The sequence below is a fragment of the Spermophilus citellus genome (assembly GCF_964194105.1).
Source record: "Spermophilus citellus genome assembly, chromosome: 2".
NCBI classification, from domain to species: domain Eukaryota; kingdom Metazoa; phylum Chordata; class Mammalia; order Rodentia; family Sciuridae; genus Spermophilus; species Spermophilus citellus.
This window is the reverse complement of record NC_138183.1, coordinates 2151573-2178612: the sequence shown is the minus strand read 5'-3', so window position 1 is coordinate 2178612 and position 27040 is coordinate 2151573. Positions and strand designations below refer to the sequence as shown.

Below are 27040 nucleotides of genomic sequence, written 5' to 3'. Positions count from 1 at the left end.
ATCGGGGGTGTGGTCAAGTGCCGTGGCTTTCCCAGCAGCCTGTTTTCCTGGACAGCTGTGCTGTGGCAGCAGGCGGGTGCTCCCAAAGCTTCACGGCACCTGGACTTGCCAGCCTGCTCCTTGGAATCACCAGGAGGCTGGGTTCGGTCCCTGCCAGCAAGTTAGAAACCTGGCTGGCGAGGCGGAGCAGCCTCACCTTTTTACTTCAGTGGAGGCCAAACTCAGAAGGGTTCTTAGCATTGGGGCATTGACACTGAACTGTGGGTTTTCCAGCTCAGACCCGGCTTCAGGCACGGCTGTCTATCTTTTCTCCTGACCACATTGATTGTCCCTGGAAACCACTTCCAATCCCTACTGGACGTTCAGATGCTGCCGGATGCTCCCTTTTGTGTTTTAATAGTGGTAAGTGCATTCTGAAGAAAGAGCCGGCTGTAAGGTTCAGTTTCTTCCTTACTTACAAAGGAAGAGAATCCCTGCGGCAAATGGTGCTGTGAAGAAGCTCTCATGGATGGCATGTGACAGTGTCGTCTTTTTAGATCCCGTATTTTCCAAATTCCCTGTAATGAGCACACCTTACTCTTATGAAGGAAGTAAAACTGTGTGTGAAAGACCTATCCTGCTGCAGAAAGAAAAAACAGATGTTTTCTTATTGCAGACCTTATGGCCATGGTAAACACTGATTTGGGACTACAGAGATATAAAGATTAATGTAGTTATTTCCCCTACCTAAGGAAAATACTGGTTATTCCCCGACTGCCTTCACTTTTTATTGAAATTTTCAAATGAATACAGAGAACCCTGTCACCCAAAGACTGAGGGTGGCCCACCCTGGTCCACCTCTGCCCCCGCCTGTCCCTGATTTATGGCTTCAGGATGTTCACCTTGAACAGATCCCAGTGATACCCTCTTGAGCTCTGCTAAAGAAGTGCTGCTCTTCTTGAGTCCTGGTCCCGTCTACGCCACACCCAGGGAGGGTTGGCCCACGCTCCCCAGGGCCATGCCGTGGGGGCCCAGCTGGTAATGTGTGTAACAGTGCCCCCCGCCGCCCCACCCCAGAAGACCCCAGTGGGCTGCCCAAGCCTTCCCAGCCTTCAGGACAGATAGGGTCCCAGGACACCCACAGCCTGCACCTTCATCACAGACGTCAGAAGAGTTGGAAACAGGCCGGGGCAGCGTTTTCGTGGGAAGCCAAGTCATACAGTTTTTCTGTGTGTAACGTTTAGACGTAAAACAGAAAAAAACAGCACCAGGCCTATTGCACACTTTTCTATTCCAGAAAGGAAAAGTATTTTCAGAGAAAACAGTGAAATCTGCACCTTCAGAGTTGGGCAAACCGTCAAAGATCAGGGAGCACCATGCTCCAGGGGGCAGCGGCCAGATGGGAAGGCAGGGGCATTGGGCCCCCTCAGTCACAGATGGACGGCTTCCTGACGTTGTAACTGGGGTGGAAGTTGAGCCGGTCACAGTGGGTGATGTAGTTGTCGGGGCCCGTCACCAGGCTCTTCTCCATGCAGACGTTGAAAGCACTGTGCTGGAACTTCTCACTCGCTAAAATGTGTCTGGAGAACTTGGTGGAACATGGATAAAATACCTTCTGGGAGAGAGAAGAGAACGTGAGGATCAGTGCCCCCAGTCGTCCTCCAGAGCAGGCAGGCAGGCAATTCTGGAAGAAGAATTTGAAAGAAAAATGCCATCTCCATCCCTCAGAAGCTGAGAGACCAGGGTGGGGCTCTGAGCACCGTGATTTATGCCTGGTGTCTGGGGCACTTGTTATCTGAGATTTCTTTCACCATCACCTAGAAGGAAGAAGAAGATATGGGGCCACCTCACTGAGGTATTTTCACATCTGTGTGTGACCATGAGCATTAAAAAGTCTGGATTGGCCCTCGGGTCGGCTTTGCCCAACTGTGCTGTGCTGCACAAGTTACTGGGCCTCTCTGAACCTCAGTGTGCTGTGGAATAAAATAATGTCTGTCAGTAGGTGTGTTGGTCAGTTTTGTGATGTACTAACAAAATACATGAGATAATTAACTTAGAAAGAGGAAAGCATTATTCCAGCTCACTTTTCTGGAATTCCGGTCCATGACGAGGCAGACCCATTGCTCTGGGCCTCTGGTGGGGGTGCAGGATGTTGATGGTCAGGGGCATGGGCAGAACAAGCTGCTCACATCAGGAGCCAGGCAGCAGGAGAGGGGACCCTTTTCAGAGGCCCCCTCCAGGGACCTGAAGGTCTCCGGTAGGGCCCCACCTCCTAACGGTTCTGCCCTTTCCAGCAGTGCACCTGCGACCGTCCTTTAACACACGGGTTCTGGGGAATTCACACAAACTGAATCAAAACCATCTGCAGAGCTCTAAAACTGTCCAGTGCCCACACCCCCAACCACCAGGTGGGAGGGGCGCCCACCAAGGCCAAGGGCAGGAATGGCCCAGCAGGATGGCATCATCAGGTGGCCCTGAGACCTCTCCACCCGGTGTTATACCCTAGATAGGTGACCATCCTTCACCGTCCATGTGTTGACTCCTTGGCAGGAAGCAAGTGCAAGAAGCTTCCGTACATTTTTAAAAGACTTTAAAGAGAAGATCTAGATCTACAGAAAGCTGAGCTGAAACTACAGGGAGTTGCCAAATTGCCTCCCACCAGTACACACAGTTCCCCCTTGCTATGGGTTGGACACAAGGTGTCCCCCAAAAGTTCACGTTAGACAATGCAGGGATGTTCCACAGTGACATTATGGGATCATGAGAGCTGTGACCCAGTGGATTAATCCATTCCATGGATTCATAGATTGAATGCACTTCCAGGTGGGAATGGGGTGAGGTGACAGGAAATAGGTCCCTGGGGTGTGTCCCTAGGAACTGTGTTTTCTCCTGGCTCCTCTCTGCTTCCCGGCTGCCATGAGCCCACCAGCTCTCCTTTGGCACTTCCTTCCACCATGATCTTCTGTCTCAGGCCCAGAGCCACGGAGCTGGCCAACCATGGACCGAACCTCTGAAACCATGAGCTAAAATCAACTTTTGCTCCTCTAAGTTGTCCTGCAGGTCATGTTGGCCGCGGCAAAGCACAGCTAACCCGGGAACGTCCCCTCACTGTGGCCCATCTGTACGAGTGAGCCAGAATTGATACTTTGTCATCAACCAAAGTCCGCAGTGTGCCCCAGGCTCCCTCTCCAGACCCTTCTGTGGGTTTGACACACGTGTCCACCATCCCTGTCACATAAATCCCTTCCCTGCAGTTTAGAAACATGGAAAGCACCTTCATTTCTGCCCAGACAAGGAAGGTGAGCACCAGCGGCTCAAGGAGTCCAGCCTCCACATCTGGTCAAGAAGGTGAAAAACGGGCTAGACCGCCCTCAAAACTCACCCTGGGGCTGGGACACAGCCCAGCTGGTAGAGTCCTTGCCTTGCATGCCCAAGGCCCTGGTCAGATCCCCAGCACCACAAAAAGCAGAAACTTGTCTCTATCCCCTGGTGCTCCGTAACCCGTGGCCGCGTGGCACCAGTGGACGCAGAACTCACAGTTTACGAGAGGAGCATTTTTTTAAATAGCATTTTTTTTTAAGTTGAAACATCTGGATCCCCTTGAATGTATCTCTTTTTCATCAAAATGACTGAGCCCCAGGGGAACATCAGAGTCCTTGATTCCGGGAGGGTGACTCCTGAGTGTCCCAGAAACGTTTTTGGCAAATGATTTTCTCCCAAGAGCTCTGTTATTCACACCGCCACCAAAGCAGTGACTCCCAGGCCTTCTCACACCATGGGGATGGGGGCCCCATGACATTCTCACCCCAAACAGTGGCCCTGGTGACCTGGGGATGCAGGGCTGCTACACAGGCCCGTCTGGCAGTTCCCATAGAGGCACCACCCTGTGCCTGCCCACGCACCCAGTTCCTGCAGCCTCGGCTCCTGGCCAGTGCTGCCTCTCGGTCACAGGTGAGGGCTTCACACAAGCTTTAAGACCAGAGAGAAAGGAGTTCTTCAGTCACCTGCCTCAGAACTGACTGCCTAGGGGAAATGGCTGTGTGCACCTGTGATGGCACCTGCAGGCGTGGTTTTATCCACGGGGACAAGGACAATGAAGAAGCACACCCTGCACTCCTCCCGTTTTTGAAGACATTTTTTCTCGTGAGTCCATCCACTCACCTCTTTCTATTCCTCCCTGCTCCAACATGGTCTGAGATGCCTTGGGGTCCTCCATCTCTACCCCTCACCCTCACGATGTGCTGCCTTTTCGAAGGCTTGTCCTCTTATAGACACATCCCCAAATGCCACTTGCTTCCCACTTACCGGCATCTCATGCACAGTGGGTGCTCTGCTCCCGTAAGCCTGGTTACTGGTCCTGTACAGGGAGACCACCTCCTTGGCCCTGCAGAGCAGATATGGTTCCCCTGGTTCATTCAAAGTCTGCCCATGCCACAGCCCTACAGGATTTGCCTGATAGAGCTTTGTTGGCAATACCCCCAAGGAGAGCAGTGTGCCCGGGCCAGTAACACAGCATGAACACTGGCCCCCATCACACACAGGGCTGAAGCCCCGATAGGCCTGCCTCTCTGACCTCCTCTGCTGGCCACAATCCTTACTCCTGCCAACTCCTAAACAGCACTCCACCAGCAAGTTCCAGTCCTCAACCCTGATAGACCTTGGTAGAACTGTTACTGGTTGGGTAGGTTCGTTACCCTGCTGGGAGCCACAGGTCAGCATCAGACCCTGCCTCCGGGGGGTCCCTGGCTGCAGGTTCACTCTCAGGATGACCAGGTGCAGAAGAAGGAATGTGGCCAGGGAACACCAACTGCCGACTGTAGGCTGCAGCTGAACTCCACACTAGAGGCCTGGGAGAGTTGTCTCTAGGTGGCAGTGGTCTCCGCCGAGAATGGGGCACAGGAAACTGTGGGGGCAGAGGGTGCCTCACCTCCCCTGCAGCAATTCAGATTCCAGTTTTGTCCTTGAGCCTCAGGGCCCCGGGACAGTCCCCACAGCAGAGCTGACATCTTACAGTTGCAGGAGGGGAGGAGAGGAGACCCCCGGGCACAAGACTGTGGAACTGGAACCAGAATGAGTTTTTTCTTTCCGCAGGGTCTCCACAATCCCCCACAATCCCCGACCGTACTGACCATGGAGGGGCAGTCTGAGGAGCTCACTGCTGGTAATGACAGCAAGGCTCAGGCCGAGCTCAGGCTCCTTTTGACTTCCGCAGCAGGAAGTTGAGGGTCTTTGGGGAGGGTGGGGTTTCTCATCCAGGACTACCTGAGCCCAGCCCCAGAACCAGCTGTGGCAGGGCACGTGCATCCGAGGCAGGGCCTCTCCGTGTGCCTGTACGGTGGACCCGGACCAGCCCTGCTTCCTTACCCGTAGCCGCGAAACCACGCCGGGTTGTTGAACCTGACCGGCAGGTGGGGGCTCACGCGATAGCAGTCGCTGGTCTTCTCCGGGGGCGTCGCGGCCTTCGGCTCAGCGGGCTCTGCGCACTCCGGGGGGGTTTCCTCCGACATTTGGCCTCTAGCAGAAGCCGGCTTTGGGCAGGAGAAGCCCAGGCGGCGGGCGCAGCGTCCTGTTGCTAGGCGACGGTGTCACCTGACCCGGACGTCCAGTCCTTAAAAGCGCCGCAGGAAGAGCCAGGGCCCCTGGGTAGGCAGGTCTAGAACGTTCCCTGGGCGAATGATCGAGGACCGGACGGATCCACGACGGGGAGGAATTCCGCTCGGACCGTCCTCAGAGACGCCCTAAGCCTTCAGCCCGCTGCGGGGGCAGGGCTCTGGGTGTCTTCCTGGGACTCTCCGGAGCACCGCGGTATTCTCCCCAAATGCAGCAGCAAGCGCTTTGGATGAAACCACAGGCCCTGGGACTTCACCAGCAAATTGATGGGGTCTGAGTGCTGAACGCTCACGTGGCAAGCAACAACAATTTGGTGCTTACTGTACACACCAGGGGTGCTCCTTGACCCGGGTAATCCGGTGAGCCCGCGCCCCCACTACCCAAACTTAGACCCAAGACTTTCCTAAGTTCACGGAATCACATATTGTTTAAATATTAAACACGATCTTGGAGAACAAGAGGTTGCTCTGGACTTGGAGCAGAGGTCGAGGGTCCGCATCGCTCAAGGGGTCCCACGAGAGATGTGGGCCTCATCGGTCTGCACTGTTACCTTTTTTTTTTTTTCTTTTTAGGGGCGGGGGACTAGGGATGAACCCCGTGCTTATGCACGCTAGGCAAGTTCTTCCACTGAGCTGCACCTCAGTCCTCTGCCCTGCACTTTTGCAGTGAGGGGTCGAGCAACAGGGCCAGGGACCGGTTCCCTACGCCTTGTCCACAGGGGTGGGGACGCAGGAACCCCCACGCCACCCGCTCCCCACCCCGCCAAGCGCGCCCACGCAGACTCGTCCTCCGCCGGGACTCGGGGCAGCGCGCCTCCCAGAGGTCTGTCTGCGGGCGGGCGGTGGCGGGTCCTCCGGGCCTGCAGGTGGCGCTGCGGCCCCGCGCGGCGAGGGAGGTGCGCCGTGCGCCCGTCCGCTCGTCCGCCCACGAGCCCGCCGCCATGGAGTCCGTTCTGCCCCGATTGCTCCGCGAGGGTGAGTGGCCGCGCCCGGCGGGAACCGGGCTTGAGGCTTGGGGGCGCGGCGTCAGCAGGCTCTCTCTCCGCAGGTGCGCGGCCCGGCAGGCGCTGGCCCGGATGGCTCCAGACGGCCGGCCCCGGCAGGACGCTCGCGGGCATCCCGGCCCCCGCGGACAGCGAGCCCGAGGACAGTGGTAACGAGCCCCGGAGGGCGGCGGGGAGGCGCGGAGGCGCGGCGCCCTGCGGCTCGCGCTGGCTCCAGCCGCTCCTGCAGCCGCGCGGGACCACCGCTGGCCGGACGGGGACGGAGGGAGCGGCCTGAGGCTAGGAGCCTGTGCTGGTCACGTGGCCCGGGGACCCCCTGGGCACCAGGCCGTCCGCCTTGCTGGGTTCATGCAGGGGGATTTCTGGCGACGGACCTGAGTCTGTCTGCCAGGCCTAGTGGCTGGGAGGGCCACAGGGACCCCAGACACGGGATGGTAGTGACCCGGCTTACCCACAAGCTGGGTCTCCTTCAGAACCCGGGTCCAGCTCTGTTTGCTGTGAAGGCCACTATGGACCTCTGGGGTCTCCTGGGGCTGGGTGCATCTTGGCTGCTGGGCTCCTCCCAGAACCCCCCAGCCCTGTGGCCTCCACTCAGGGATCCCTGGTTGCTGGGTGGGCCCAGTGGGAAACCACAGCTTCCTGCCCTCCCTGCCCTAGAAACCCACCGCAAGATCCTGGAGGAGCCCCTCAGACACTCTGACTTCTTCAACGTCAAGGAGCTGTTTTCAGTGAAAAGCCTCTTTGATGCCCGCGTGCACCTGGGACACAAAGCTGGCTGTCGGCACAGGTAGCTGAAGCGCCTGGCCAGGGTGTCCCAGGGGTGGTTCCCAGGAGGGCCCAGGGCCTTCCTGACCTGGACTGGGGCCTGGCTGCTCCTGGTGGGATTCCCCAAGCCCCCTGAGGGCACTTAAACTCTCCTGTGTGTCTTGGAGGGAGCCTGCAACCTTGGGTCAGTCCTGCTAGCTGGTGAAGGCTCTCAGGTTCCGAGGTAGGCCAGGGAGGTTAAGGGCCTCCAGCCAGTGTTGGATGGAGCAGGGCCTCCAAGGCTGTGGAGATGAGCAGGAACTGGTCAGATGCTTGACTATAGAACATCCAAACCTTCACTTAGGTCCATCCTACCCAGCTACGCGTGCAAAGAGGCGGAGGGTAGGATTGGTAGTAACATGCCAAGGCTCCTGAGGGGCCTCTGTAGCCCTGAGCCCCGACCTGTCAATCATTGGACAGAGTTCCACAAGGGAAGTAGATGCGGTTTGTGCCTCCCAGCCCAGGTGCCCAGACCGGAGCGCAGGGGTGACCTTTGACCATTGATGGGGTCTGTGGCAGGTTTATGGAGCCCTACATCTTCGGGAGCCGCCTGGACCAGGACATCATCGACCTGGAACAGACAGCTTCGCACCTCCAGCTAGCCTTGAATTTTACTGCCCACGTGGCCTATCGAAAGGGCATCATTCTGTTCGTGAGCCGCAACCGGCAGTTCACACACCTGATCGAGAACACAGCCCGGGACTGCGGCGAGTATGCCCACACCCGCTACTTCAAGGGTGGCCTGCTGACCAATGCCCCGCTCCTCTTCGGCCCCACGGTCCGCCTGCCTGACCTCATCATCTTCCTGCACACACTCAACAACGTCTTCGAGCCCCACGTGGCTGTGAGGGACGCAGCCAAGATGAACATCCCCACAGTCGGTGTCGTCGACACCAACTGCAACCCCTGCCTCATCACCTACCCCGTGCCTGGCAACGACGACTCCCCACCGTCTGTCCAGCTCTTCTGCAGGCTCTTCCGCACGGTCATTACCCGGGCCAAGGAGAAACGGCGGCAGGTGGAGGCCCTGCATCGATTGCAGAGCCCCAAGCGGGCAGAGGGCCACAGGGCAACTGACTCTCCTCCCAGAGTGGATGTGAGCCATTCCCTGTGACAGGCCACGATCCTCGTCCCAAGTCACCATGAGGCCTGGTCTGAGTTGGAAGTCCCTTACATTCTCCATCCTAGGCTCTTGTTAGTAACAGCACTCAATAGCCCCAACCATCCCCGGGCTGAGACACGCAGGGCAAACCGCATGTCCCCAGTGGCCTGGTTAGGACCTGAAGCTGATACCTTGACTGCTGGAAAACCAGGTTCTCCCTGGCCCCTGAGAAGTCCTGGCTTCCACCTTGACACTGGGTGTCAGGAAGGTTCAGATACCAGTTCAGTTCTCAATCAGAATCCCCCTGGTGGGCTGCTTTCCCTGGCAGCCTGGCTTCAGGGGCCATTTTGCACTGTGATGTGGCACAAGTCCCTGGGAAGTTCTGCCTGGGACAGGCTGAGCAAAGCAGCTGGCAGCAAAAATAAAGTTATGTTTGAGCAGGACGTGACTCGGAGCGCAGGTCTCTACTGGACCCAGGGTGTGGCCGGGCAGGCTTTGTGTGAGGCGAGCCCTGCTGCAGTCTGCAGAGGTGCCAGCTGCCACTTGAAGGTGGGCTTCTAAGTGTTGGGGCCCATGAGGAGCCTGCAGGCCAGGGAAGTTGCACAATGGCCTTTTCCCTGACAGACTGGGTGTGGGTGCAGCCTTGAGCTAAGACTAGAGGGCATTTGTCTACTCGCCCTGTGGTAAGGACAGCTGTGGGCCTGGGAGTGGGCTTCAGATGTCCTCTCAAGGCCCTTCCTGGGATTCTGAGGATTTCTGCCCACCCCAGGGAGCCCTCTGTCTTGAGAAGTCCATGACTGTAGTCCAGTGGGACAGGGTGGCCTTCAGGTGGCTCAAGGCCTGAGCACCTGTGGCAGCCAGGCTCACTGGGACCACACCTGCAGGAGTGTCTCCAGGAGCAAGGGGCTGCCAGCCAGGGTGGTGCAGGTGGTCTCTAGAAGCTACTGCTCCTGGTTTGGGAGCACCAGGAAGTGAATTCTGGCTGGAGCTCAAGTTACCAGCACGACTCTCCAACCCCAACCTGAAGGTGCCTGAGTGCTGGCAGGGGCCATTTTGGCAGTCAGTTGTGAGCCAATCCAGGCATGGCCCTGGTGCTACACAGGATTTCCCTTAATGGACCGCCTGTTCCCATGATCTTGGGGAAGGCTGGCTCTGGGAACAAAGACCCAGGCAGTCACAACACAGTGTGAGGCCCTGGGAGCCTCTGGAACTGTACCAGACCCCCATGGAGGGCAGCCCAGAGTTGGTCACGTCGGGCTGGGCATATGTGGCATGCCCAGGATAAACCCACAGCACTGGGAGACTGGCTCCTCTCTGCCTTGCTCCAGCCTGATGGAAGGGAGCAGGCTACCCATGCCACCTCCCCGTGGGCCCAAGCTGATGGAGGCCCCGATCCTGCCATCCTCAGCCAGTAGGGGCCTGCTGAGGGCCATTGCCAAGTAGGAATGACGCATCGAAATTTCCTTGCCAGCGTACCCCATGTTAAATGGACTTGCCTTGGAATTTCGCTGTTGATGTTGCATGTGTGTTTGAGAAAGGTGACCCTGCTCAAGGACGAGGGTGGATCCAGGATTAGGGTGTATCCTGCAGGTTTGAGGAAGTATCCCCCTCCTTGGGTTTAGGGCGTTCCCGGTTTAAGACAAGTTTAAGGCGTTCCCGTTCCCGGTTTAAGACAATATGGGTTTTAGGGAAGTTTGATGTTGAAGATTATTGCTGCTGGGAATAGGGCGTTCCTGCTGCCTGAGTTCCAGTTGAGTTCTCGTGAGATTCAGAAAGTATTGGAAAGCAAAGCCTCGTGGAGTAGGTGAATTGGGCGGCAGCAGAACTGGGATTTCCCCAGAACGTGTGTGTAGAGGCCGGTGTGAGTTCGGGAGTAAAGAATTGCTGTTTGAATCGACAAAGCTGTGAGTGGCTTGTGATTCTGTGCCCAGCCAAGACTGCGGCAGGGGCCCCTGCAACTCCCACTGGACTCAGGCCTATGAGGACAGGCAGGAGCTTGTACTGGGAGCTGCTGTGTTTCCAGGTCTGGGGATACCAGGAGCAGGGTGGGCAGGGTGGCCCCAGCAGAAGGGGACACTCAGTGGACAGCTGACACCACTGAGCCCAACCACTTGAGGTGGGTGTTGAGGACAGCAGCCATGATGGTGGGGCTGCTCAGGAAGAAGAGCCCAGGCGCTGCCCTCAGGTGATGGGAGCCAGCGGGGCTCCAGAGGGCCTGGGTGAGGGAGGGGCTGAGGGGACAGTGACTGCCCCAGCCCTCTCTCTCCCTGAGCCTGAAATGCCCCATTAGATGTGGCCTCTTCTGGACCCAGCCAGAGCCAAGACCAACCAGCTGGCATTGTGGGGAAGGAGCCGGAGCCCCCAGACCCAGGACCTGGCAGAGTTCTTGGGTGTGGAGGGAGTGTTCAGGGGTCACATAACCTTGGGGATCTGCCACATGCCAACCTGGGAGATGACCAGAGGCAGATGGGGTCAGGCTGAGAAGGCTTCAGGGCAGGGCCCTGGGCCTGGCTTGGCATTCCCAGTGATCCCCACCTGGGCACTTTCCTCCTGCAGATGCTGGACAGTATCAGGAAGAACTATTTGTGAGTGGGCCTGGGCTGAGAGCAGGGGCAGAACAGGGAGACCCTGAGCCCGGGGCTGCACTAGTTGTCACTGGCTGTGTGACCGTACTCCCCACCACCACCACAGCTACACACAGTTGATGTCAGTCTCTGGGCACCTGGATCCAGGCTAGCTCCCAGGAGGCTGGGGCTGTGGCCTCCACTGAGGCTGGGCGGGTAGGATCTGCCTTGCAGCTCTTTCTGTGTCCTTAGCAGGCTCCCTGTGGCGGGTTGCAGTGCTCTTCTGTCTGTCCTTCTATCTGTCGACTGTGACAATGGGATCTTGCCCCTGGGGCCTGTACACCGGGCAGCTGGTGGCATCTCAGCCTGATTTCCTGGAGCAGGAGAGAAAGGAGAGGTGGGGAGGGAGCCTAAGAAATGACTCTTGCTGCCCCCAAAATAGAACCACTTGCCACCATCCCTCCTCAGGTGGCCCCTCCTGCTGGCAGGTCCCAGGAGATTCAGCGTGATTTGAGGAGCCAGGAAGGCCCAGGACAACAGCACCTTGCATGACAGCTCAGCACAGGAAGGTGGGGGATGCTGCCTGGCCTCCCGAGCAGCCTGTGCTGAGACCCTGGGGCCTCACTCCCTCACCCGTTCCTCAGGCGCCTGTCCCCCATCCATCCTCGCGTTCATCAACCCACTCATACGTTCAGCAAATATTCAGTGGCCCTTGCCTGTGCCCTCACTGTGGCTCCCGGTCATCCTCACCCTCGGGCAGTGCCCCATGGGGCTCAGGTCCACTTTGCAACATGGACGGGTGTGACCTGGGGTTAGCAGGGATGGCAGCACCAAGAATCCCTCCTGCTGGGAAGTAACCACGCAGATGGGCAACATTGTTTCAACTCAGTGCTGGGAGAATCCCCGAGTTTAGTTTTTCTTTTTACAATTTTTTTTTAATATTTATCTTTTAGTTGTAGTTGGACACAATACCTTTATTTTATTTTTTTATTTTTATGTGGTGCTGAGGCTCAAACCCAGGGCCTCACACCACTGAGCCACAACCCCAGCCCAAACTTTGACAAATGGATCAAAACACTCATACGGGTGGAAACAGTGGGCAGCAGCAGTGCTGTCCAGGATGTGGACAGTGAGAGCCTCACATTTGCTGGAGGGAGTGGGAGCGGAGTGAAAACCACTCTGGCAGTTCTCTAAGCATGTCACCATAGAGCCACTACATGACCCAGCAAGTCCACGCCTAGGCAGTCTCCAAGATGGCGGCAAGCGTGTGTCCACATGACAGTGGACACCAGTGTTCACAGCAGTGTATTCACATTGGCCCCAAAGTGGCAATAACCTAGGTGTCTGTCAACTGAGACGAGATGACAATGGATGTGACTGAACCTCAGACGAGCCTGGAGATCCCACAGGCGTGGAAGGAAGCCAGTCAGCAAGCCACACACTGCACGATCCCGTGCACGTGAAATGTACAGAACAGGAATTCTGTAGGGGTGGCAAGTAGATCCGTGGTTCCAGCTGGGGTGGGACTGGGAACAAGTGCTGATGGGCCCGAGGGCCCCGGGGGTAGTGTTCTGAAGCTGGACTGTGCGGATGGTGCACAGCCCTGCAAAGGGACTCGGCCCACAGACGGATCCGCTGGAGGTGGATGGGCGTAACGGGAGCCATCGTATGGGAGCAGACCTGCTCAGAGGAGGTGACCAGAAGGCCCCAGGAGTGAGTCTGCTCCTGAGAGAGGCAGAGGAAGAAGAGAGAACTTAAAATAGCCCAGAACAAAGGCAGCCTGGTCTGAAGAATGGCGGCTGCTGGGCTGAGCCGAGTTCAAGCTCAACTGCTGCACTGGGGTCACAGCTGAGCTTCTAGTTCTGGGACCCTTTCTCCTCAGGGTGTCGTCCGCCCTTCCCCAGGCAAAACACAAGGAGAGCGAGGAGCCGGTCCTGGGGCCTGTGGGAGGGAGGGTGGTGGCCTTGAGCTGCCCCCGGAAGTCCCTGGGTTGCCTGGTCCCCTGTCTGGCAGCCAGTGCTGGGGGCTCTGAGCCAGCAGCTGCTCACTTCCCCACAGAGGGCCCAGGCAGCGGACGCCAGCGGGACAGACAGGCACGTGGCCTGCAGGGGACAGAGAGCCGGGAGCTGCCTGAGCCCCACTTCCCTGAGCAGGGCCCAGCTGGCCAGAGCCAGCGTGACGCAGATCCCGAGGCCGGGCCTTCACGGGTCCAGAGCGCCACACAATTGTTTGGGGGCGAGGACTCACGCGGGCGAGATAAGCGTGCTCTGTCCGTGGTGTTTGAAAGGTCAGTTGCTACAGTTTTCAGGACACATCCTGTTGCCCTTCCAGGTCCCTGTTCCTCGTGGCTGCAAATCAGCAGTGGTGCTGCCTCTGAGGCTCCGAGCCCCACATCTCCCCTAGCTTCTCCCTGCCCAGAGACACCCGGATCCCTCCGTCCCTGGCCCACAGCACAGCGCCCCAGCACACACGGGCTCTGTGCTCTCCCCACGCTGGGAGTCAAGCTGGCCGTGCAGCGGTCCAGGCTGGGGTGCAGGGTCGGGCAAGCTGTGAGGTCACGCAGGACCTGGGCGCTTCCTGTCTCTGCCCGGGGTCCTCCGAGGGCTCTTCCCCAGAGAGCTGCTGCTGTGGCTCTCAGAGGTGCTGTGCCTGGCTCTTCTCTCTGCCTGCCCACTCTGAGCCACCAGACGCCGACCCATCCCCTCTGGGGACCAGCCTCTGGACGGGGGTGTGGGGGAGCCCAGAGGATGCCTCGTGGCCTGGGGTGAGGCTGGCAAAGCTCCCCAGAGGCCACTTCCACATGCAGCAACTTGGCAGCCGGCTCGGGAGGACACTGGTCCAGGAGCCTGCAGGCACGTTCCTGCCTGTGTGACGGTCACACAAGTCAGCTCTCACTCAAAGCATCCCGTGTTCAGATAGGCCAGGGCCTTGGAGGAAATGGAGAGGAGAGAGCTCGAGTGCAAACACAGCCGTGCCCTGGACGCAGCCTCTGCACACAAGGGCGTCCGGCCTCCCAGGGGCACCCGGGCTCTCGTGGCCAAGGCAGATCCACTCCCCTCAGCCTCCTGTGACTCGCTGGGTACATCCGTCCAGCCAGCTTTGCCAGCCCAGGCCTGGGTGGATGAGGAGCCCAGTGGTGGGGACCCAGACCTGAGCTGTCCACATGGCTGTCACTCCACAGGGGAGGCACCAGGACCAGTGATAGGGACATGCCAGACACATGTGACAGGCCACGCCCCAAGAGGCCCCTCTAGGCTGGATGGTGACACCCGTATCACTCTGTCCCTTGTCCACAGCACAGCTGCCCCCAGCACCACGTGGGGCTCTGTGTACTCCCCACGCTGTGAGTCAAGCTGGCTCCCCTCTTCCTGGCCCTGGGAGGCGACTGTGCTGGGCTCTGGAGGGCCACAGAGGGGGGGAGCATAATGGAGAGACCCGCTGGGCCCGGCAGGCCTAACTGCAGCAACCCAGGCAGCTCCTGGAGCCCTCTGCGGTCACTCAAGAAACAGGACGCTCGGTGGGGACAGGACACCGACTGGATGGTGAAGCTGGAACCTCGATGGACCTTGGAAAACGAGCCCCGGGTTGGCAGAGGGCTGTGCTCACGCCAGCTCCACTTGGCCCCTTGCTGGCTCCCCTGGGAAATGGCCATATAAACATGCGCAAGGACCCAGGATGTCCACCCTGAAGCTCCTGTGGCCTCTCCTTCCTGCCCACCTGCTCACCTCCATGGCCTGCTGCACTCTGTGGTCCCCCTTCCACCCCCCGTGGCCCCACAGCCCCACCCACACCAAGGAAAGAGACACCGTGGCCAGTTCTGCAGAACCACCCATCACCTAGGACTGCCAGCTGCGTGCCTGAGTGTGGGCGGGAGGCAGGAAGATTTGGGGGTCAGAAGGTTCTGCAGAGCACCGGGTCCAGGGGCGTCCTCATGTTTGCCCCCTGGGGAGCTGCACGGATGAGGACCTCTGGGTGCCTGGTCCCCTCAGCACTGGTCAGGTGTGGTGTGTCCCCGCCTCGGGGCGAGACTGCGCCACCTCCCTGCTTCCCTCGCGGAGGCTGGAGCCGCTTCTCCCCTCTGAAGAGACGCAGCTTGACCGACTTGAGGACCGACCACAGGGACACCACCCGTGCTGGCTTCCACAGGCCGTTTAATGTGCTTTTCATATTTTAAGCCTTTACACTCCCCGGAGTGGCTGTGCGTGGCCTGAGGTCAGGAGCTGGACTCCCCTCTCCCCCGCGTAGGTGAGAGGTCCCATTTTTCCATGTTTTCCCCTACAAATGTTTCTGCGTCTCCAGTTCTGTCTCCGGCTGTTCCTGGACTCTCTCCTGGACACTGACCCGAGGGTTCAGGTCTAGGACAAACCAAACCCGCTGTCGATGGCAGAGGCTGGCCAGGGAGCACCGGCCTTCTCTGGCTCCACTCCTCGGGCCTCCACAGCTGTTCCGTAATCCCCGAGTGTGCATCACATCACCCTGCAGGACCGACTCGGTGCTGTCCTGGCCACTGTGACCTGAGTCTGTGGCTGTGCCTGTGTCTGTCTGACCCACGGCTGTTCGGATGTGGAGCGGGTCCTGGTGCACACAGTGCTCAGGGAGCTCTCTTCTGTGAACACACTGACTTCCTGTCCACACTGCAGGTCCCTCTTGGTTTGCTCCTCTTCAGGGTTGAGGGCTGAACCCAGGGGCTCTACCACTGGGCTACATCACCAGCCCTTCTCCTTTCTTTCTTTGGAGACAGGGTCTGGCTAAGTTGCCTCCACTGGTCTTGAAGGTGAGAGCCTCCTGCCTCAGCCTCCCCAGGAGCTGGGATTACAGGGGTGGCCACTGTGCCTGGCCAGGGGCCCTCCTTTTGCAAGATGAATCTGAGGTGAAGTGACCTGTCGTGGATGCGGGAAGGTCACCAAGACCAGAGCCCAGGGCTCGCTGGGTCCCCCCTGTGTCAGCCAGGGAATGCCATGAGGGGAGGGCCCCAGGGTTCTGCTGCCACCGCACACACCCTGGGGCTCTGCACACGGGGGCTGCACCCTCCAGCCGGCTCATTTCCTGCCAGGTGAAATGTGCGAGTGGCTCCCCTGGACAGCGGCCCTGTCCTGATGATGCCCTGGGGAACGGACACACTGTTACTCAGCACCTTCCAACAATAGTGACGTTTCATCTGCTCCACTGCAGAGCAGCCACGCTCAGTGGCCAGGAAAGGACTGGTGGGCGCTCTGTGCCAAGTTCCCCGGGGCCTGCCCCGAGCAGTATAAAGGGCGGGGCGTGAGGAAGCAGCACAGCCACTCCAGCCCAGAGAGCCCGCGCCCAGCAGCCGCGAGCACAGACCCGGCATGAAGACCCTGCTCCTGACCCTGGGCCTCAGCCTCCTCGCTGCCCTGCGGGCCCAGACGCTCCCAGTCGGGGATGAGGAGAACCAGGATGTGAGGCGCAGATGGGCGGGGGACTGCAGGGGCAGGGAGGGCCAAGACGGCTGGGTGCAGACCCCATGAAGGAGACCCTCGTTTCGACACCAGGCCTGGGACCCCTGCCCCAAGGAGACATCACACGGCGCAGGGGGGTCTGGGCCAGATGGGGCTGCAGAGGGCTGGTGGAAGCAGGGGACACATCTGCCCTGGGAGCCAGCGCCTGGGTCCTGGCCGAGCTGCGGGAGCTGGGATCTGGCTCTCGGGGGCCTGGTGGGAGTGGGGGTGAGCTCGGGTGGGGTAGGGGCGGAGGATGCTCCAGGTCCCCGGTCCTTGGAGCATAGAGTCCAGGGTAGCTGAGGAGGGGAGGCTCTGGAGGTGGGCCTGAGCCCTGATGGTCAGGTGCCTTCTGCAGGCGTCAGGCACGTGGTACCTGAAGGCCACGGCAGCAGACAGGGAGATTCCCTGGACGAAGCTGGAGTCTGTGTCTGTGACCCCCATGACCATCAAGACCCTGGCAGGGGGCCACCTGGAAGTCACCTTCACTGTCCTGTGAGTGTCTGCTGGCCTCATGATCCTCCCTTTCCATGGAGGACAGCAGGGCTGGGTGGGGTGCAGACCATGCCGGGGGCCTACTCGGCCCTCAGCACCCAGCACCTGGAGCCTATGGCGACTCTGCCAGGGGGGTTCCTCCCAGGCAGCCTGATATCCCCTGGCAGCCAGTGAGGGGGGTCGGAGGACACAGAGTTCTGGCCCCTGGGGGCCCAAAGGCTCTCGGTGGGACTCAGAGGGCCCACTGGTGCCTGGACCAGTTCAGGGTGCTCAGCGTCTGTGAACACACACGACTTCCTGTGTGGGGAGGCCTGCTGCTCCTGGGCCTGTCTGGGGCCCTCCTGCCAGGCCAGGCCCCGTGGCTGCCCTGAGCAGGGCGGCGTTGCCCACGGAGCTTCTGTCCTCCAGGATCGGAGGCCAGTGTCGCGAGATCAGCACTGTGCTAGAGAAGACCGCCGAGCCGGGCAGATACACGGCCTGTGAGTGCTGGGGCCCGTTCAGGACAGCTCCGGCCACCCATGGGCACATGGGGCCAGCCAGAAGCTTCTCAGGGTGGCCTTTGGCCTGAGGCTCTCGTTTCTGGCCCTGCTACATACCCAGCCTCCACCCCCACCAGACCATTTGTCCACAGAGTCAAACTCCCGACCCCAGTGCTGCTGAGGCTGGTGGAAGAGGCCTGGGGGTCTCTGCCCAGGGCTCCCTCTTTGGCCACAGCTGACCCCTGGCATTGGTCAGGGCCAGGGGTGTACTTGGCTGGGGTTGAGGGTGGATTGTGCTGCCCCAGCTCCACCCTCTGCCAGTCTCATGCCCCAGACCTCCCTGTGACTCAGCAGCTCGACATGTGCCATCTCTTGGGTGCGTTGGGTCCCTGGGAAGTGGTCCCAAGGCCTGGGGCCAGACCAGGTGGGGACCCAGGTCAGGGAGCCTGGGAGGGGAGAGGGGGAGTTACTGAGGGGTGTTCTGGGCTGGAGTCAGCCATTCTGGGTCTTCAGTGGAGGATCAGGGCCACTCCCAACTCGTCCACTGTCCCTCTGCAGATGGGGGCAAGCATGAGGTGCAGGTCCTTAAGTCCCAGGATGAGGACCACTACATCCTCTACTGTGAGGGGGTCATGCACGGGCAGCAGATGCGAATGGCAAAGCTTGTGGGTGAGTCACAGTGTCTGGTGGCTCCAGCCTTGGTCCCTCTCCTTTCTCCCTGGGCCCCCTGCCCCTCCCCTAGGAGGAGTCACCAGGATCCAAGGACCTGGCTACCTTGTCCAGATGATGGGTTTTCCTAGAGGACGCCCGAGTCCCACCTCAGAGCTCAGGACTGGGGATGGCCCGTCCCTGCATGGGAACGCAGGAAGGAGGAGGTGCTGTGGGCACAGGGCCACCAATGTCATGAATGTCACAGGATGAGTCGAGGACTCGTTGGGGAAACCTGGCAGGGCCATCCGTGGGTACCTGTGGGGAGTCCAGCAGGGGTCAGGGAAGGACGTGGATGGGGAGCCTGCGTGGGAAGTCCAACTCGGAGCAGACACTGGGTGTCAGTCCAATCTGACTTGAAGACAAGGCCTGGTGTCCCCCAGCTCCCCCACAGCCAGGTGCATGGGAACACAGAGCAGTGGACAGCAGGGCTGTGCCTGAGCCTAGGGGCGCTCCTGCAGGGCAGAGTTGGTCCTGCCACTCCCTGTCCTGTCCAGGGAGAGGCTGGGTGGCTTTAAGGAGAGCGGCTCTGGGCCTTCTGGGTCGGCTGCCCTGGGTGCCCTGTGGATGCTCACGCCCCCATGGTCCTCCTCTCCTAGCTGGGCTCTGCCCCAGCCCCAGGCCTCTGGGTCCAGCTCCACGTTGAGGTCTCCCTGCCCAGCACTGCTGGGAAGGAGATGCAGCAGCTCCCAGCTCTGCCCCCACAGTCCTGTCTCCTGTGGCCTCTCCTACAGGCAGGTACCCTGAAGTCAACGTAGACGCCCTGCAGGAGTTTGAGCAGGTCGCAGCAGCCAGAGGCCTCAACACAGACAGCATCTTCATCCCCAAGCAAAGGGGTAGGGAGAGGGCTCTGCAGGGCTCTCCCCCCCCCCCAGGAGCTCAGCCAAGGACGGTCACAAGAGCGAGCTGCATGGACCCTGGCTTTGTCCTTTGAGGGGTGGTGGGAAGTGCTGGCCGAGGGCGGGGCCCTGGGTCCCGTGGAATCCCTCCTGAATCGTGTTTTTCCTTCTTCCACAGAAGCCTGCTCTCCAGGGAGCGATTAGGGTAAGAGACCAGTTTCAGGGGACATGAGGACCTCCCAGTCCTGGGGGTGGAGTGATGGGACTTCTGGGGACACGTCCCCTGCTTCTAGGTGGACAGGAGAGCCACCACCTGGCCGGGCAGGTGTGCTGTCCCCAGGCGTGGCCAGTCCTCGGTGTCGTCCTCAGGTTTCTCTAGGATGTCATCTGGGCAGTGAGGGAACCCCCATGGTGACCGCTCCCGGGTGGGGCCACTGGTGGAGACCCTGGCCCTCTCCCCCAACCCCCCAGAGTGCTTGCCAGAAGGCGGGAAGTCCCTCAGCACCTCTCTGGCCCTCAGTGGTGACACCATGTGCCCCATGAGTTGCTTGGAAGGTGTGGCTGCCATGCCTGGGGACTTCAGAATCCCTGGTCCCTAGCTGTGTGATTTGGGAGCTCCCCTGCCCAGGTGTGGGCGGAGCCAGAGTCCACACAGCATCCTGTCCTTCCCTGCCCTCCACTGGCCTGAAGTCACCGTCCCTCCTCCCACACAGAAGAGGAGCTCTGGGCAACCTGCTCTGACCTCGCGGATGGAGCCCAGAGGTCCCAGCATGCCCCACTACTGCAGTCCTCCCTTGGCCCACCCCCTGGGCTCACTGACCTCCTCTTGTTCCCAGGGCAGGGACACCACGCTCCACGGCAGCCCCAGGTGGCACCAGCAGAACCTCTGGCCTGGGGGACATGGAGGGTGGCCCACCTGGGCCCAGCTGGCTCCCCCACTGCCCTTCCCCTCCCCCCCACCTTCCTGATTCTCCATAAAGAGCTTCAGCAGTCCCTGGTGACTCTGTCTGTCTGTGGGGCCCCTGTGGGTTGGCCTGAGCTCCCTCAAGGATCTGCTGGAGCAGGAGGGAGGGACGGGAGGAACCAACCTCATCCCCCTTCTGTGGTTGGTACACAAGGGCCGGGTGCACAGTGGGTGCTGGGTGTGCCCAGGGGTCCTATGAGTGCTTTCTGCAGGTCTGCTGCCCACCAATCCCTGGTTCACACACAGGTGGTGACGTGGGGACCAGGGGTCCTTTGCAGAAAGCAAAGCCGCAGATGGGGGGAGCTGCCTCTCAAAGCTCTAGTCTTTCAGCAGAGACGCAGATTTACAGCCTAAAGGGTTCCCCTAGAATAATCCAGCTGCCTAAATACACGTCTTCCGCTTTGCCTGTAAGAGGACAAGAGCAAACTGCAGGTCACACGTGATATGTGACCATGTGCAGAAAACACAGGTCACACGTGATATGTGACCATGGTGGAGGGCAGTGCAGGTCACACGTGATATGTGACCATGGTGGGGGCAGTGCAGGTCACACGTGATATGTGACCATGTGCAGACAACACAGGTCACACGTGATATGTGACCATGTGCAGGCAGTGTAGGTCATATGTGACCATGGTGGGGGGCAGTGCAGTTCACACGTGATATGTGACCATGTATAGACAACACAGGTCACACGTGATATGTGACCATAGTGGGGGCAGTGCAGGTCACACGTGATATGTGACCATGTACAGACAACACAGGTCACACGTGATATGTGACCATGGTGGGGGGCAGTGCAGGTCACACGTGATACGTGACCCTATGCAGGCAGTGCAAGTCACACGTGATATGTGACCATGTGGGTGGCTTGCAGGTCACATGTGATCTGTTCACTCAGCCTTCTGCTCCTGAGCCTTTTGGATTCTGCACCACCTACAGATTTAGTGCCACTCAGTTCCAGGTGCACCCTTCGCTGTCTGCACTGCCCTGCTGGAGCTGGGCCCTGTCAGCCCCTTTGCAGCTGGTGAGGTCAGCCTTGTCAGTAGAGGGCGCTGCAGGGTCTGGGACAAGGCCTTCCCGTGGGGTCCAAGATCCTCCTCTTCCTTCTCTGTCCGGCAGGCCTTAGGGCTTGGCCAGCGAGCAGGATGCCCAGTGGGGCTCACCTGGTGCTGGCAGCACCCTCGGGCTGCTCTCCAGAGAATTCCTCGGGTGCCCTGCCCTCCGGCCCCAACCTCGGGGAAACTTTCTGCCACGCCAGGGCCGAGCAGCGCCTCCCCCGGGCAGCTGAACCCACTCTCCCACGCACTCAGGGATCTCCCTGCCTTCAGTGGCCCCCGTTACCCTTAGAAGTTCTCCGTGTTGAGCTTCAGCTCTTCAGATCCTGTGCGGCCGAGGTCGCCTGCCTCCCCGCGGTGATCTCCACGCCTTTGCTTTGTTCTGGTGCTGGACACGGGGCCCTGCTGGCCCTGGCGGGACTGCCCCTTCCAGCGTCAGCCAGTCCCCAGAGTCAGCCACTGGCGCGTCTGTGAGCCTTCCTGAGCAGACCCCGGCCCCAGCCCACCCCCCATCCACCTCCTCGTGCAGCTCCTGGCCCTGGCCACATCACCCGGCCCCGCTCACCATGGCCAGGCCCAGACCACAGGGCCAGCCTGTGCAGCGAGCCCAGAGATCACCCCGACCCACCACCCTCGGCCCCCGCCCTGCACACTCCGTGGGAGACAATGACACCCTCACCCGTCGCGACCCACGACTAAACGCTCAGGGTCACTCCAGGTGGACTGGCTGCAAGAAGTAACCACACAGAGACGGAGGAACACCTTTTCCTTTGGGTCCTGTGACGGCTCCTCCGACCTTAGGGGTCTGTGGAAAGACAGAGTGACCCCTTTTATTGGGGAGAAGCCATTCAAATGAGGCAAGGGGTCAGGGGTCGGGGGTTGAGTCCAGCTTCCTGATGTCTGCTGTCAGCGGTTGACTGACGTCTGGGGAGGCCACGCCCATCTCATGAGCTGTGTGGGGATCCAGGCAGGGCGCGTGAAAAGACAGACTGAGGCCCACCCAAACAGAGGGGCCACGTGGGGTCCGCCCGCCCTGTGCGCTCGGTGCCCACGGTTCACACCCAGCCCAGGGCGGGCTCGCCACACCTGCACTCTCGCATCGCTCAGGGCTGAGGGGCACTCGGTTCCTGTGTGGCAGCTCCTGACACTCCCCTGCTGCTCTTCTGACCCGCCCTGGTGCTGCCCAAGGGGCTGGTGGGGCGTGGGGCCCCCATCCTGCTTCCAGGGAGCTGCACCATAAATGTCCTCGCGACCGTCCTTCTCCCCGTGGCGACCTTTCTCCTCACGATGCTGGAAACAGTCTGAACCTTTGGACCAGCTGCGAGGCTGCTCCAGGCTGGGTGGGCTCTGAAGCCGCCGTGCTCAGGGCAGCTTGGTAAACGCAGGTTTCACAGCGGACGCTGGTGGAAACCAGCCACAGTGCACCTTCCAACTTCTGACAGAGGTGACCCGGTATTTAAAGGGGCCGTGAGGGAGAAGGAGAGGGCTGATCAGTGTGAGCGCCATCACGGGTTCCCTCAGGGCTCTGTCCTCCTGTAGAGACTGGGAGACAGGGTCCCCTGCTCCTGATGGTCACAGTTCAAAGGAAAGGCTTGGGAGACCCTTCTGAGTCAGAGACCAGTCACAGTTCTAAGCCCTTTGCAGTAAATACTCCAAGAAAGGAGGCCAGAGGTTGGCCAGAGAAAAAGGTGACTTCTCTGTGGGCTGAGGCTCTGAGGCAGGACCTGAGGGGTGGGGTCCCCAAGGCTGTGGCCTCGTGCCTCTGTTGGGCAGGCAGGCAGGAGGAGCACGCCCAGGCTCCCAGCGCACAGGAGGGAGGGCAGGGCCGGCCGCCCCCCCCCCACCGCGTCAGAGGGCGTTCTCCCCACTGCCCTCTCCGCCAGCTCAGGCGGCCGCCGCGCAGTCAGCGATTGTCCTCTAGCTCCTCAGTGAAAGGCGGTCCCCACTCTTACCAACCACGGTGCAAGGGTGACGTTGCCCGTACTTGCAGAGCGCAGGGGCATCTGGCCAATGGAAAGTGGGATGTGGGAGGCGCAGGGAACAAAGTGACCCCCAGAGCCTCCAGGTGTGAGCTGAGCTTGCTCAGGGACAGTCCCTGTGGGAAGCCAGGCTTTGGGAAAGCAACCACCTCGTGGCCACAAGCAGAGACGATGACCCCGTAGGAACCAGGGCTGGAGAGACTCTTCTGACTGCCCAGGGGGCCTCAGAAAGGAAGCGTCCAGCCTGCTCTCCAGGGAAAGCCAAGACACCAGGGAGGCTGTTCCTTGTCCCTAAAACATTGCGGGGTCCTGTAGCCCCAGGGTGGCAGTGGCTGGAGCCCAGGTCTCTGATTTAGAAGTGTGGGCTGCAGAATGGCTGGGTGAGCTGTGTTCAGACCTGGCCAAGGCTCTCGAGTCAAAGTCGGGTTGATACAGAGGTGGCACTGACACGTGGACGTGGGACGTTTATGCAAGGTCAGTGACACTCCTCCCAACGCTCCCCAAACTCTGAACCTTCAGCTTCTGCTCGCTCTCACACAAAACTCCAGTCTTTCCGTTTTTGTGGGCTGAAATCCAGGGCTCACTGGCTGGGGTCTTCAGGGGGCTTCTGCGGGGGAGGAGGTGTGTCTGACTCTTCCAGCTCCAGGAGGCCACCACCCTCCTGGGCTCACGGCTCCTGCCACTTCCTCCAAGCTGCAGAGCCCCATCTCCACTCCCTTCTGCTCCAGGGCTCCCCCTACGCCTCACCCTCTCTCCTCCTCTGGGAGAGCAGAGCTGCTAAGGAGCTCTTCTGCACAGCGGAGCTGGTTTACTGGGCTTGGCTAGTTCTCCCCCTTCTGTCCAGGGTCAATCTAGAGTTGATTGGCACCTGGATTGACAGTCGAATTTGACATAATTTCTCTACTATCCGTGTGCAAGTTTCCTTTTCCCCAGGAAAATTCACAGAAGGGGAGAACACTGCCATGCTGTCCATATGTTTACTGGTTAACAAGTTAACTTTGGGTAAGTCCCTCCGGCTACTGAGCAGGCCTAAGACAGGGACTTTCCCTTCAGGGTTTTGAACTCCCCTATGGTAATCAGGTTTCCTCCTTTAACTGTAAGAAGGCCTGGTTTTCTGTCACAGGAAGGGGTTTCAGGTGGAGTGCTGGGTGGGGTTTGAGAGCCCGAGTGGGGCTAAGAGCCACAAGAGCGGTCCCTTCCCCATGCCCTATCTCCTACCTAACAGATCCACATCTGCCAAGTCCCTTTTGCCTTAAGAGGACACACATTCAAGGCTCTTGGGATAGGACAGGACAGCTCCAGGGCCATTACGCATCCTACCTACCACATGGCAGATTGACAAGCAGTGGGGTTGTGAGTGAATGAGCAGGGAACCCCAGGGAGAGACCTTCCGATAGAGCCCAGCAAGGGGCACCCTGGGAAGTCTGGGAGGCCGCGCTGAGGAGGCAGTGAAAACACTGATGTCATTGGCATGCCACAAGCGTCACCCTTTAAAATGAAATCATCCACTGGTTTTCAGTGTATTCTCCAGGCTGGGAACCACCACCACTATCTGAGGAAAGCAGTTCATAATCTAGCAGGCTCCTCACTCCTGTCACCACTTGTACCCCTTCAGCCCCCCAGCAATGGCAGCCCCTCAGCTTCCTCCGATCTCCAGGGATTTGTGGGGTCAGGAGGTTCCATGCACCTGCAATGACACAGATGCTCCTTGAGAATGGCTTCTCTCCCCTGGCACCATGTTGGAAGTTCATCTGTGCTGTAGAGGGGGCCACACCTGCTACACCAGGTTCATCTGTGCTGTAGAGGGGGCCACACCTGCCACACCAGGTTCATCTGTGCTGTAGAGGGGGCCACACCTGTTACACCTGGTTCTTCTGTGCTGTAGAGGGGGCCACACCTGCCACACCAGGTTCATCTGTGCTGTAGAGGGGGCCACACCTGCTACACCAGTTTCATCTGTGCTGTAGAGGGAGCCACACCTGCTACACCAGGTTCATCTGTGCTATAGAGAGAGCCACACCTGCTGCTCCAGGTTCATCTGTGCTGGAGAGGGAGCCACACCTGCTACACCAGGTTCATCTGTGCTGTAGAGGGGGCCACACCTGCTACACCAGGTTCATCTGTGCTGTAGAGGGAGCCACACCTGCTACACCAGGTTCATCCAAGCTATAGAGAGAGCCACACATGTCCTCTGTGCTGTAGAAGGAGTCACACCTGCTACACCAGGTTCATCTGTGCTGTAGAGGGAGCCACACCTGCCACACCAGGTTCATCTGTGCTGTAGAGGGAGCCACACCTGCTACACCAGGTTCATCTGTGCTGTAGAGGGAGCCACACCTGTTACACCAGGTTCATCTGTGCTGTAGAGGGAGCCACACCTGCTACACCAGGTTCATCTGTGCTGTAGAGGGAGCCACACCTGTTACACCAGGTTCATCTGTGCTGTAGAGGGAGCCACACCTGCTACACCAGGTTCATCTGTGCTGTAGAGGGTGCCACACCTGCCACATCAGGTTCATCTGTGCTGTAGAGGGAGCCACACCTGCCACACCAGGTTCATCTGTGCTGTAGAGGGGGCCACACCTGCCACACCAGGTTCATCTGTGCTGTAGAGGGAGCCACACCTGCTACACCAGGTTCATCTGTGCTGTAGAGGGAGCCACACCTGCTACACCAGGTTCATCTGTGCTGTAGAGGGAGCCACACCTGCCACACCAGGTTCATCTGTGCTGTAGAGGGTGCCACACCTGTTACACCAGGTTCTTCTGTGCTGTAGAGGGAGACACACCTGCCACACCAGGTTCATCTGAGCTGTAGAGGGAGCCACACCTGTTACACCAGGTTCTTCTGTGCTGTAGAGGGAGACACACCTGCCACACCAGGTTCATCTGTGCTGTAGAGGGAGTCACACCTGCCACACCAGGTTCTTCTGTGCTGTAGAGAGAGCCACACCTGCTACACCAGGTTCATCTGTGCTGTAGAGGGGGCCACACCTGCCACACCAGGTTCATCTGTGCTGTAGAGGGAGCCACACCTGCTACACCAGGTTCATCTGTGCTGTAGAGGGTGCCACACCTGCTACACCAGGTTCATCTGTGCTGTAGAGGTAGCCACACCTGTTACACCAGGTTCATCTGTGCTGTAGAGGGAGCCACACCTGCTACACCAGGTTCATCTGTGCTGTAGAGGGGGCCACACCTGCCACACCAGGTTCATCTGTGCTGTAGAGGGAGCCACACCTGCTACACCAGGTTCATCTGTGCTGTAGAGGGAGCCACACCTGCTACACCAGGTTCATCTGTGCTGTAGAGGGAGCCACACCTGCTACACCAGGTTCTTCTGTGCTGTAGAGGGAGACACACCTGCCACACCAGGTTCATCTGTGCTGTAGAGGGAGTCACACCTGTTACACCAGGTTCATCTGTGCTGTAGAGGGGGCCACACCTGCTACACCAGGTTCATCTGTGCTGTAGAGGGAGCCACACCTGCTACACCAGGTTCATCTGTGCTGTAGAGGGAGCCACACCTGCTACACCAGGTTCATCTGTGCTGTAGAGGGAGCCACACCTGCTACACCAGGTTCATCTGTGCTGTAGAGGGGGCCACACCTGCCACACCAGGTTCATCTGTGCTGTAGAGGGAACCACACCTGCTACACCAGGTTCATCTGTGCTGTAGAGGGAGCCACACCTGCTACACCAGGTTCATCTGTGCTGTAGAGGGTGCCACACCTGCCACACCAGGTTCATCTGTGCTGTAGAGGGTGCCACACCTGCCACACCAGGTTCATCTGTGCTGTAGAGGGAGTCACACCTGCCACACCAGGTTCATCTGTGCTGTAGAGGGAGTCACACCTGCTAAACCAGGTTCATCTGTGCTGTAGAGGGAGTCACACCTGCTACACCAGGTTCTTCTGTGCTGTAGAGGGAGTCACACCTGCCACACCAGGTTCATCTGTGCTGTAGAGGGAGTCACACCTGCCACACCAGGTTCTTCT

General features: G+C 59.4%; 3 protein-coding genes across 6 annotated transcripts; 2 read left to right on the top strand and 1 right to left on the bottom strand.

Moving 5' to 3' along the window:
- Nucleotides 1-1251: 1251 nt before the first annotated feature.
- Nucleotides 1252-5572, bottom strand: PIERCE1 (piercer of microtubule wall 1). 2 transcript variants are annotated; one of them, XM_081279357.1, is made up of 3 exons: nucleotides 5344-5572; nucleotides 4285-4363; nucleotides 1252-1594 (listed from the first exon to the last, which is right to left on the bottom strand). In XM_081279357.1, the coding sequence occupies exons 1-3, from the start codon at nucleotides 5484-5486 to the stop codon at nucleotides 1406-1408; spliced, it is 411 nt and encodes a 136-aa protein (XP_081135483.1). In that variant the 5' UTR covers nucleotides 5487-5572; the 3' UTR covers nucleotides 1252-1405. The 2 variants fall into 2 exon arrangements, with proteins under 2 accessions (XP_081135483.1, XP_081135484.1); XM_081279358.1 differs by having other exon boundaries at nucleotides 1252-1591.
- An 842-nt stretch (nucleotides 5573-6414) lies between these two features.
- On the top strand, nucleotides 6415-8939 carry MRPS2 (mitochondrial ribosomal protein S2). Its single transcript, XM_081274436.1, has 4 exons — nucleotides 6415-6563; nucleotides 6637-6741; nucleotides 7250-7379; nucleotides 7916-8939. The coding sequence occupies exons 1-4, from the start codon at nucleotides 6530-6532 to the stop codon at nucleotides 8508-8510; spliced, it is 864 nt and encodes a 287-aa protein (XP_081130562.1). The 5' UTR covers nucleotides 6415-6529; the 3' UTR covers nucleotides 8511-8939.
- A 4182-nt stretch (nucleotides 8940-13121) lies between these two features.
- Nucleotides 13122-19979, top strand: LOC308642281 (von Ebner gland protein 1-like). 3 transcript variants are annotated; one of them, XM_081281127.1, is made up of 8 exons: nucleotides 13122-13349; nucleotides 16235-16482; nucleotides 16880-17016; nucleotides 17425-17495; nucleotides 18054-18164; nucleotides 18938-19039; nucleotides 19221-19247; nucleotides 19879-19979. In XM_081281127.1, exons 2-7 carry the CDS (start codon nucleotides 16393-16395, stop codon nucleotides 19244-19246), a joined length of 537 nt encoding a protein of 178 aa, XP_081137253.1. In that variant the 5' UTR covers nucleotides 13122-13349; nucleotides 16235-16392; the 3' UTR covers nucleotide 19247; nucleotides 19879-19979. The 3 variants fall into 3 exon arrangements, with proteins under 3 accessions (XP_081137253.1, XP_081137255.1, XP_081137254.1); XM_081281129.1 differs by lacking the exon at nucleotides 13122-13349 and having other exon boundaries at nucleotides 15929-16482; nucleotides 19671-19973; XM_081281128.1 differs by lacking the exon at nucleotides 13122-13349 and having other exon boundaries at nucleotides 15933-16482; nucleotides 19756-19973.
- The last annotated feature ends 7061 nt before the right edge of the window (nucleotides 19980-27040 follow it).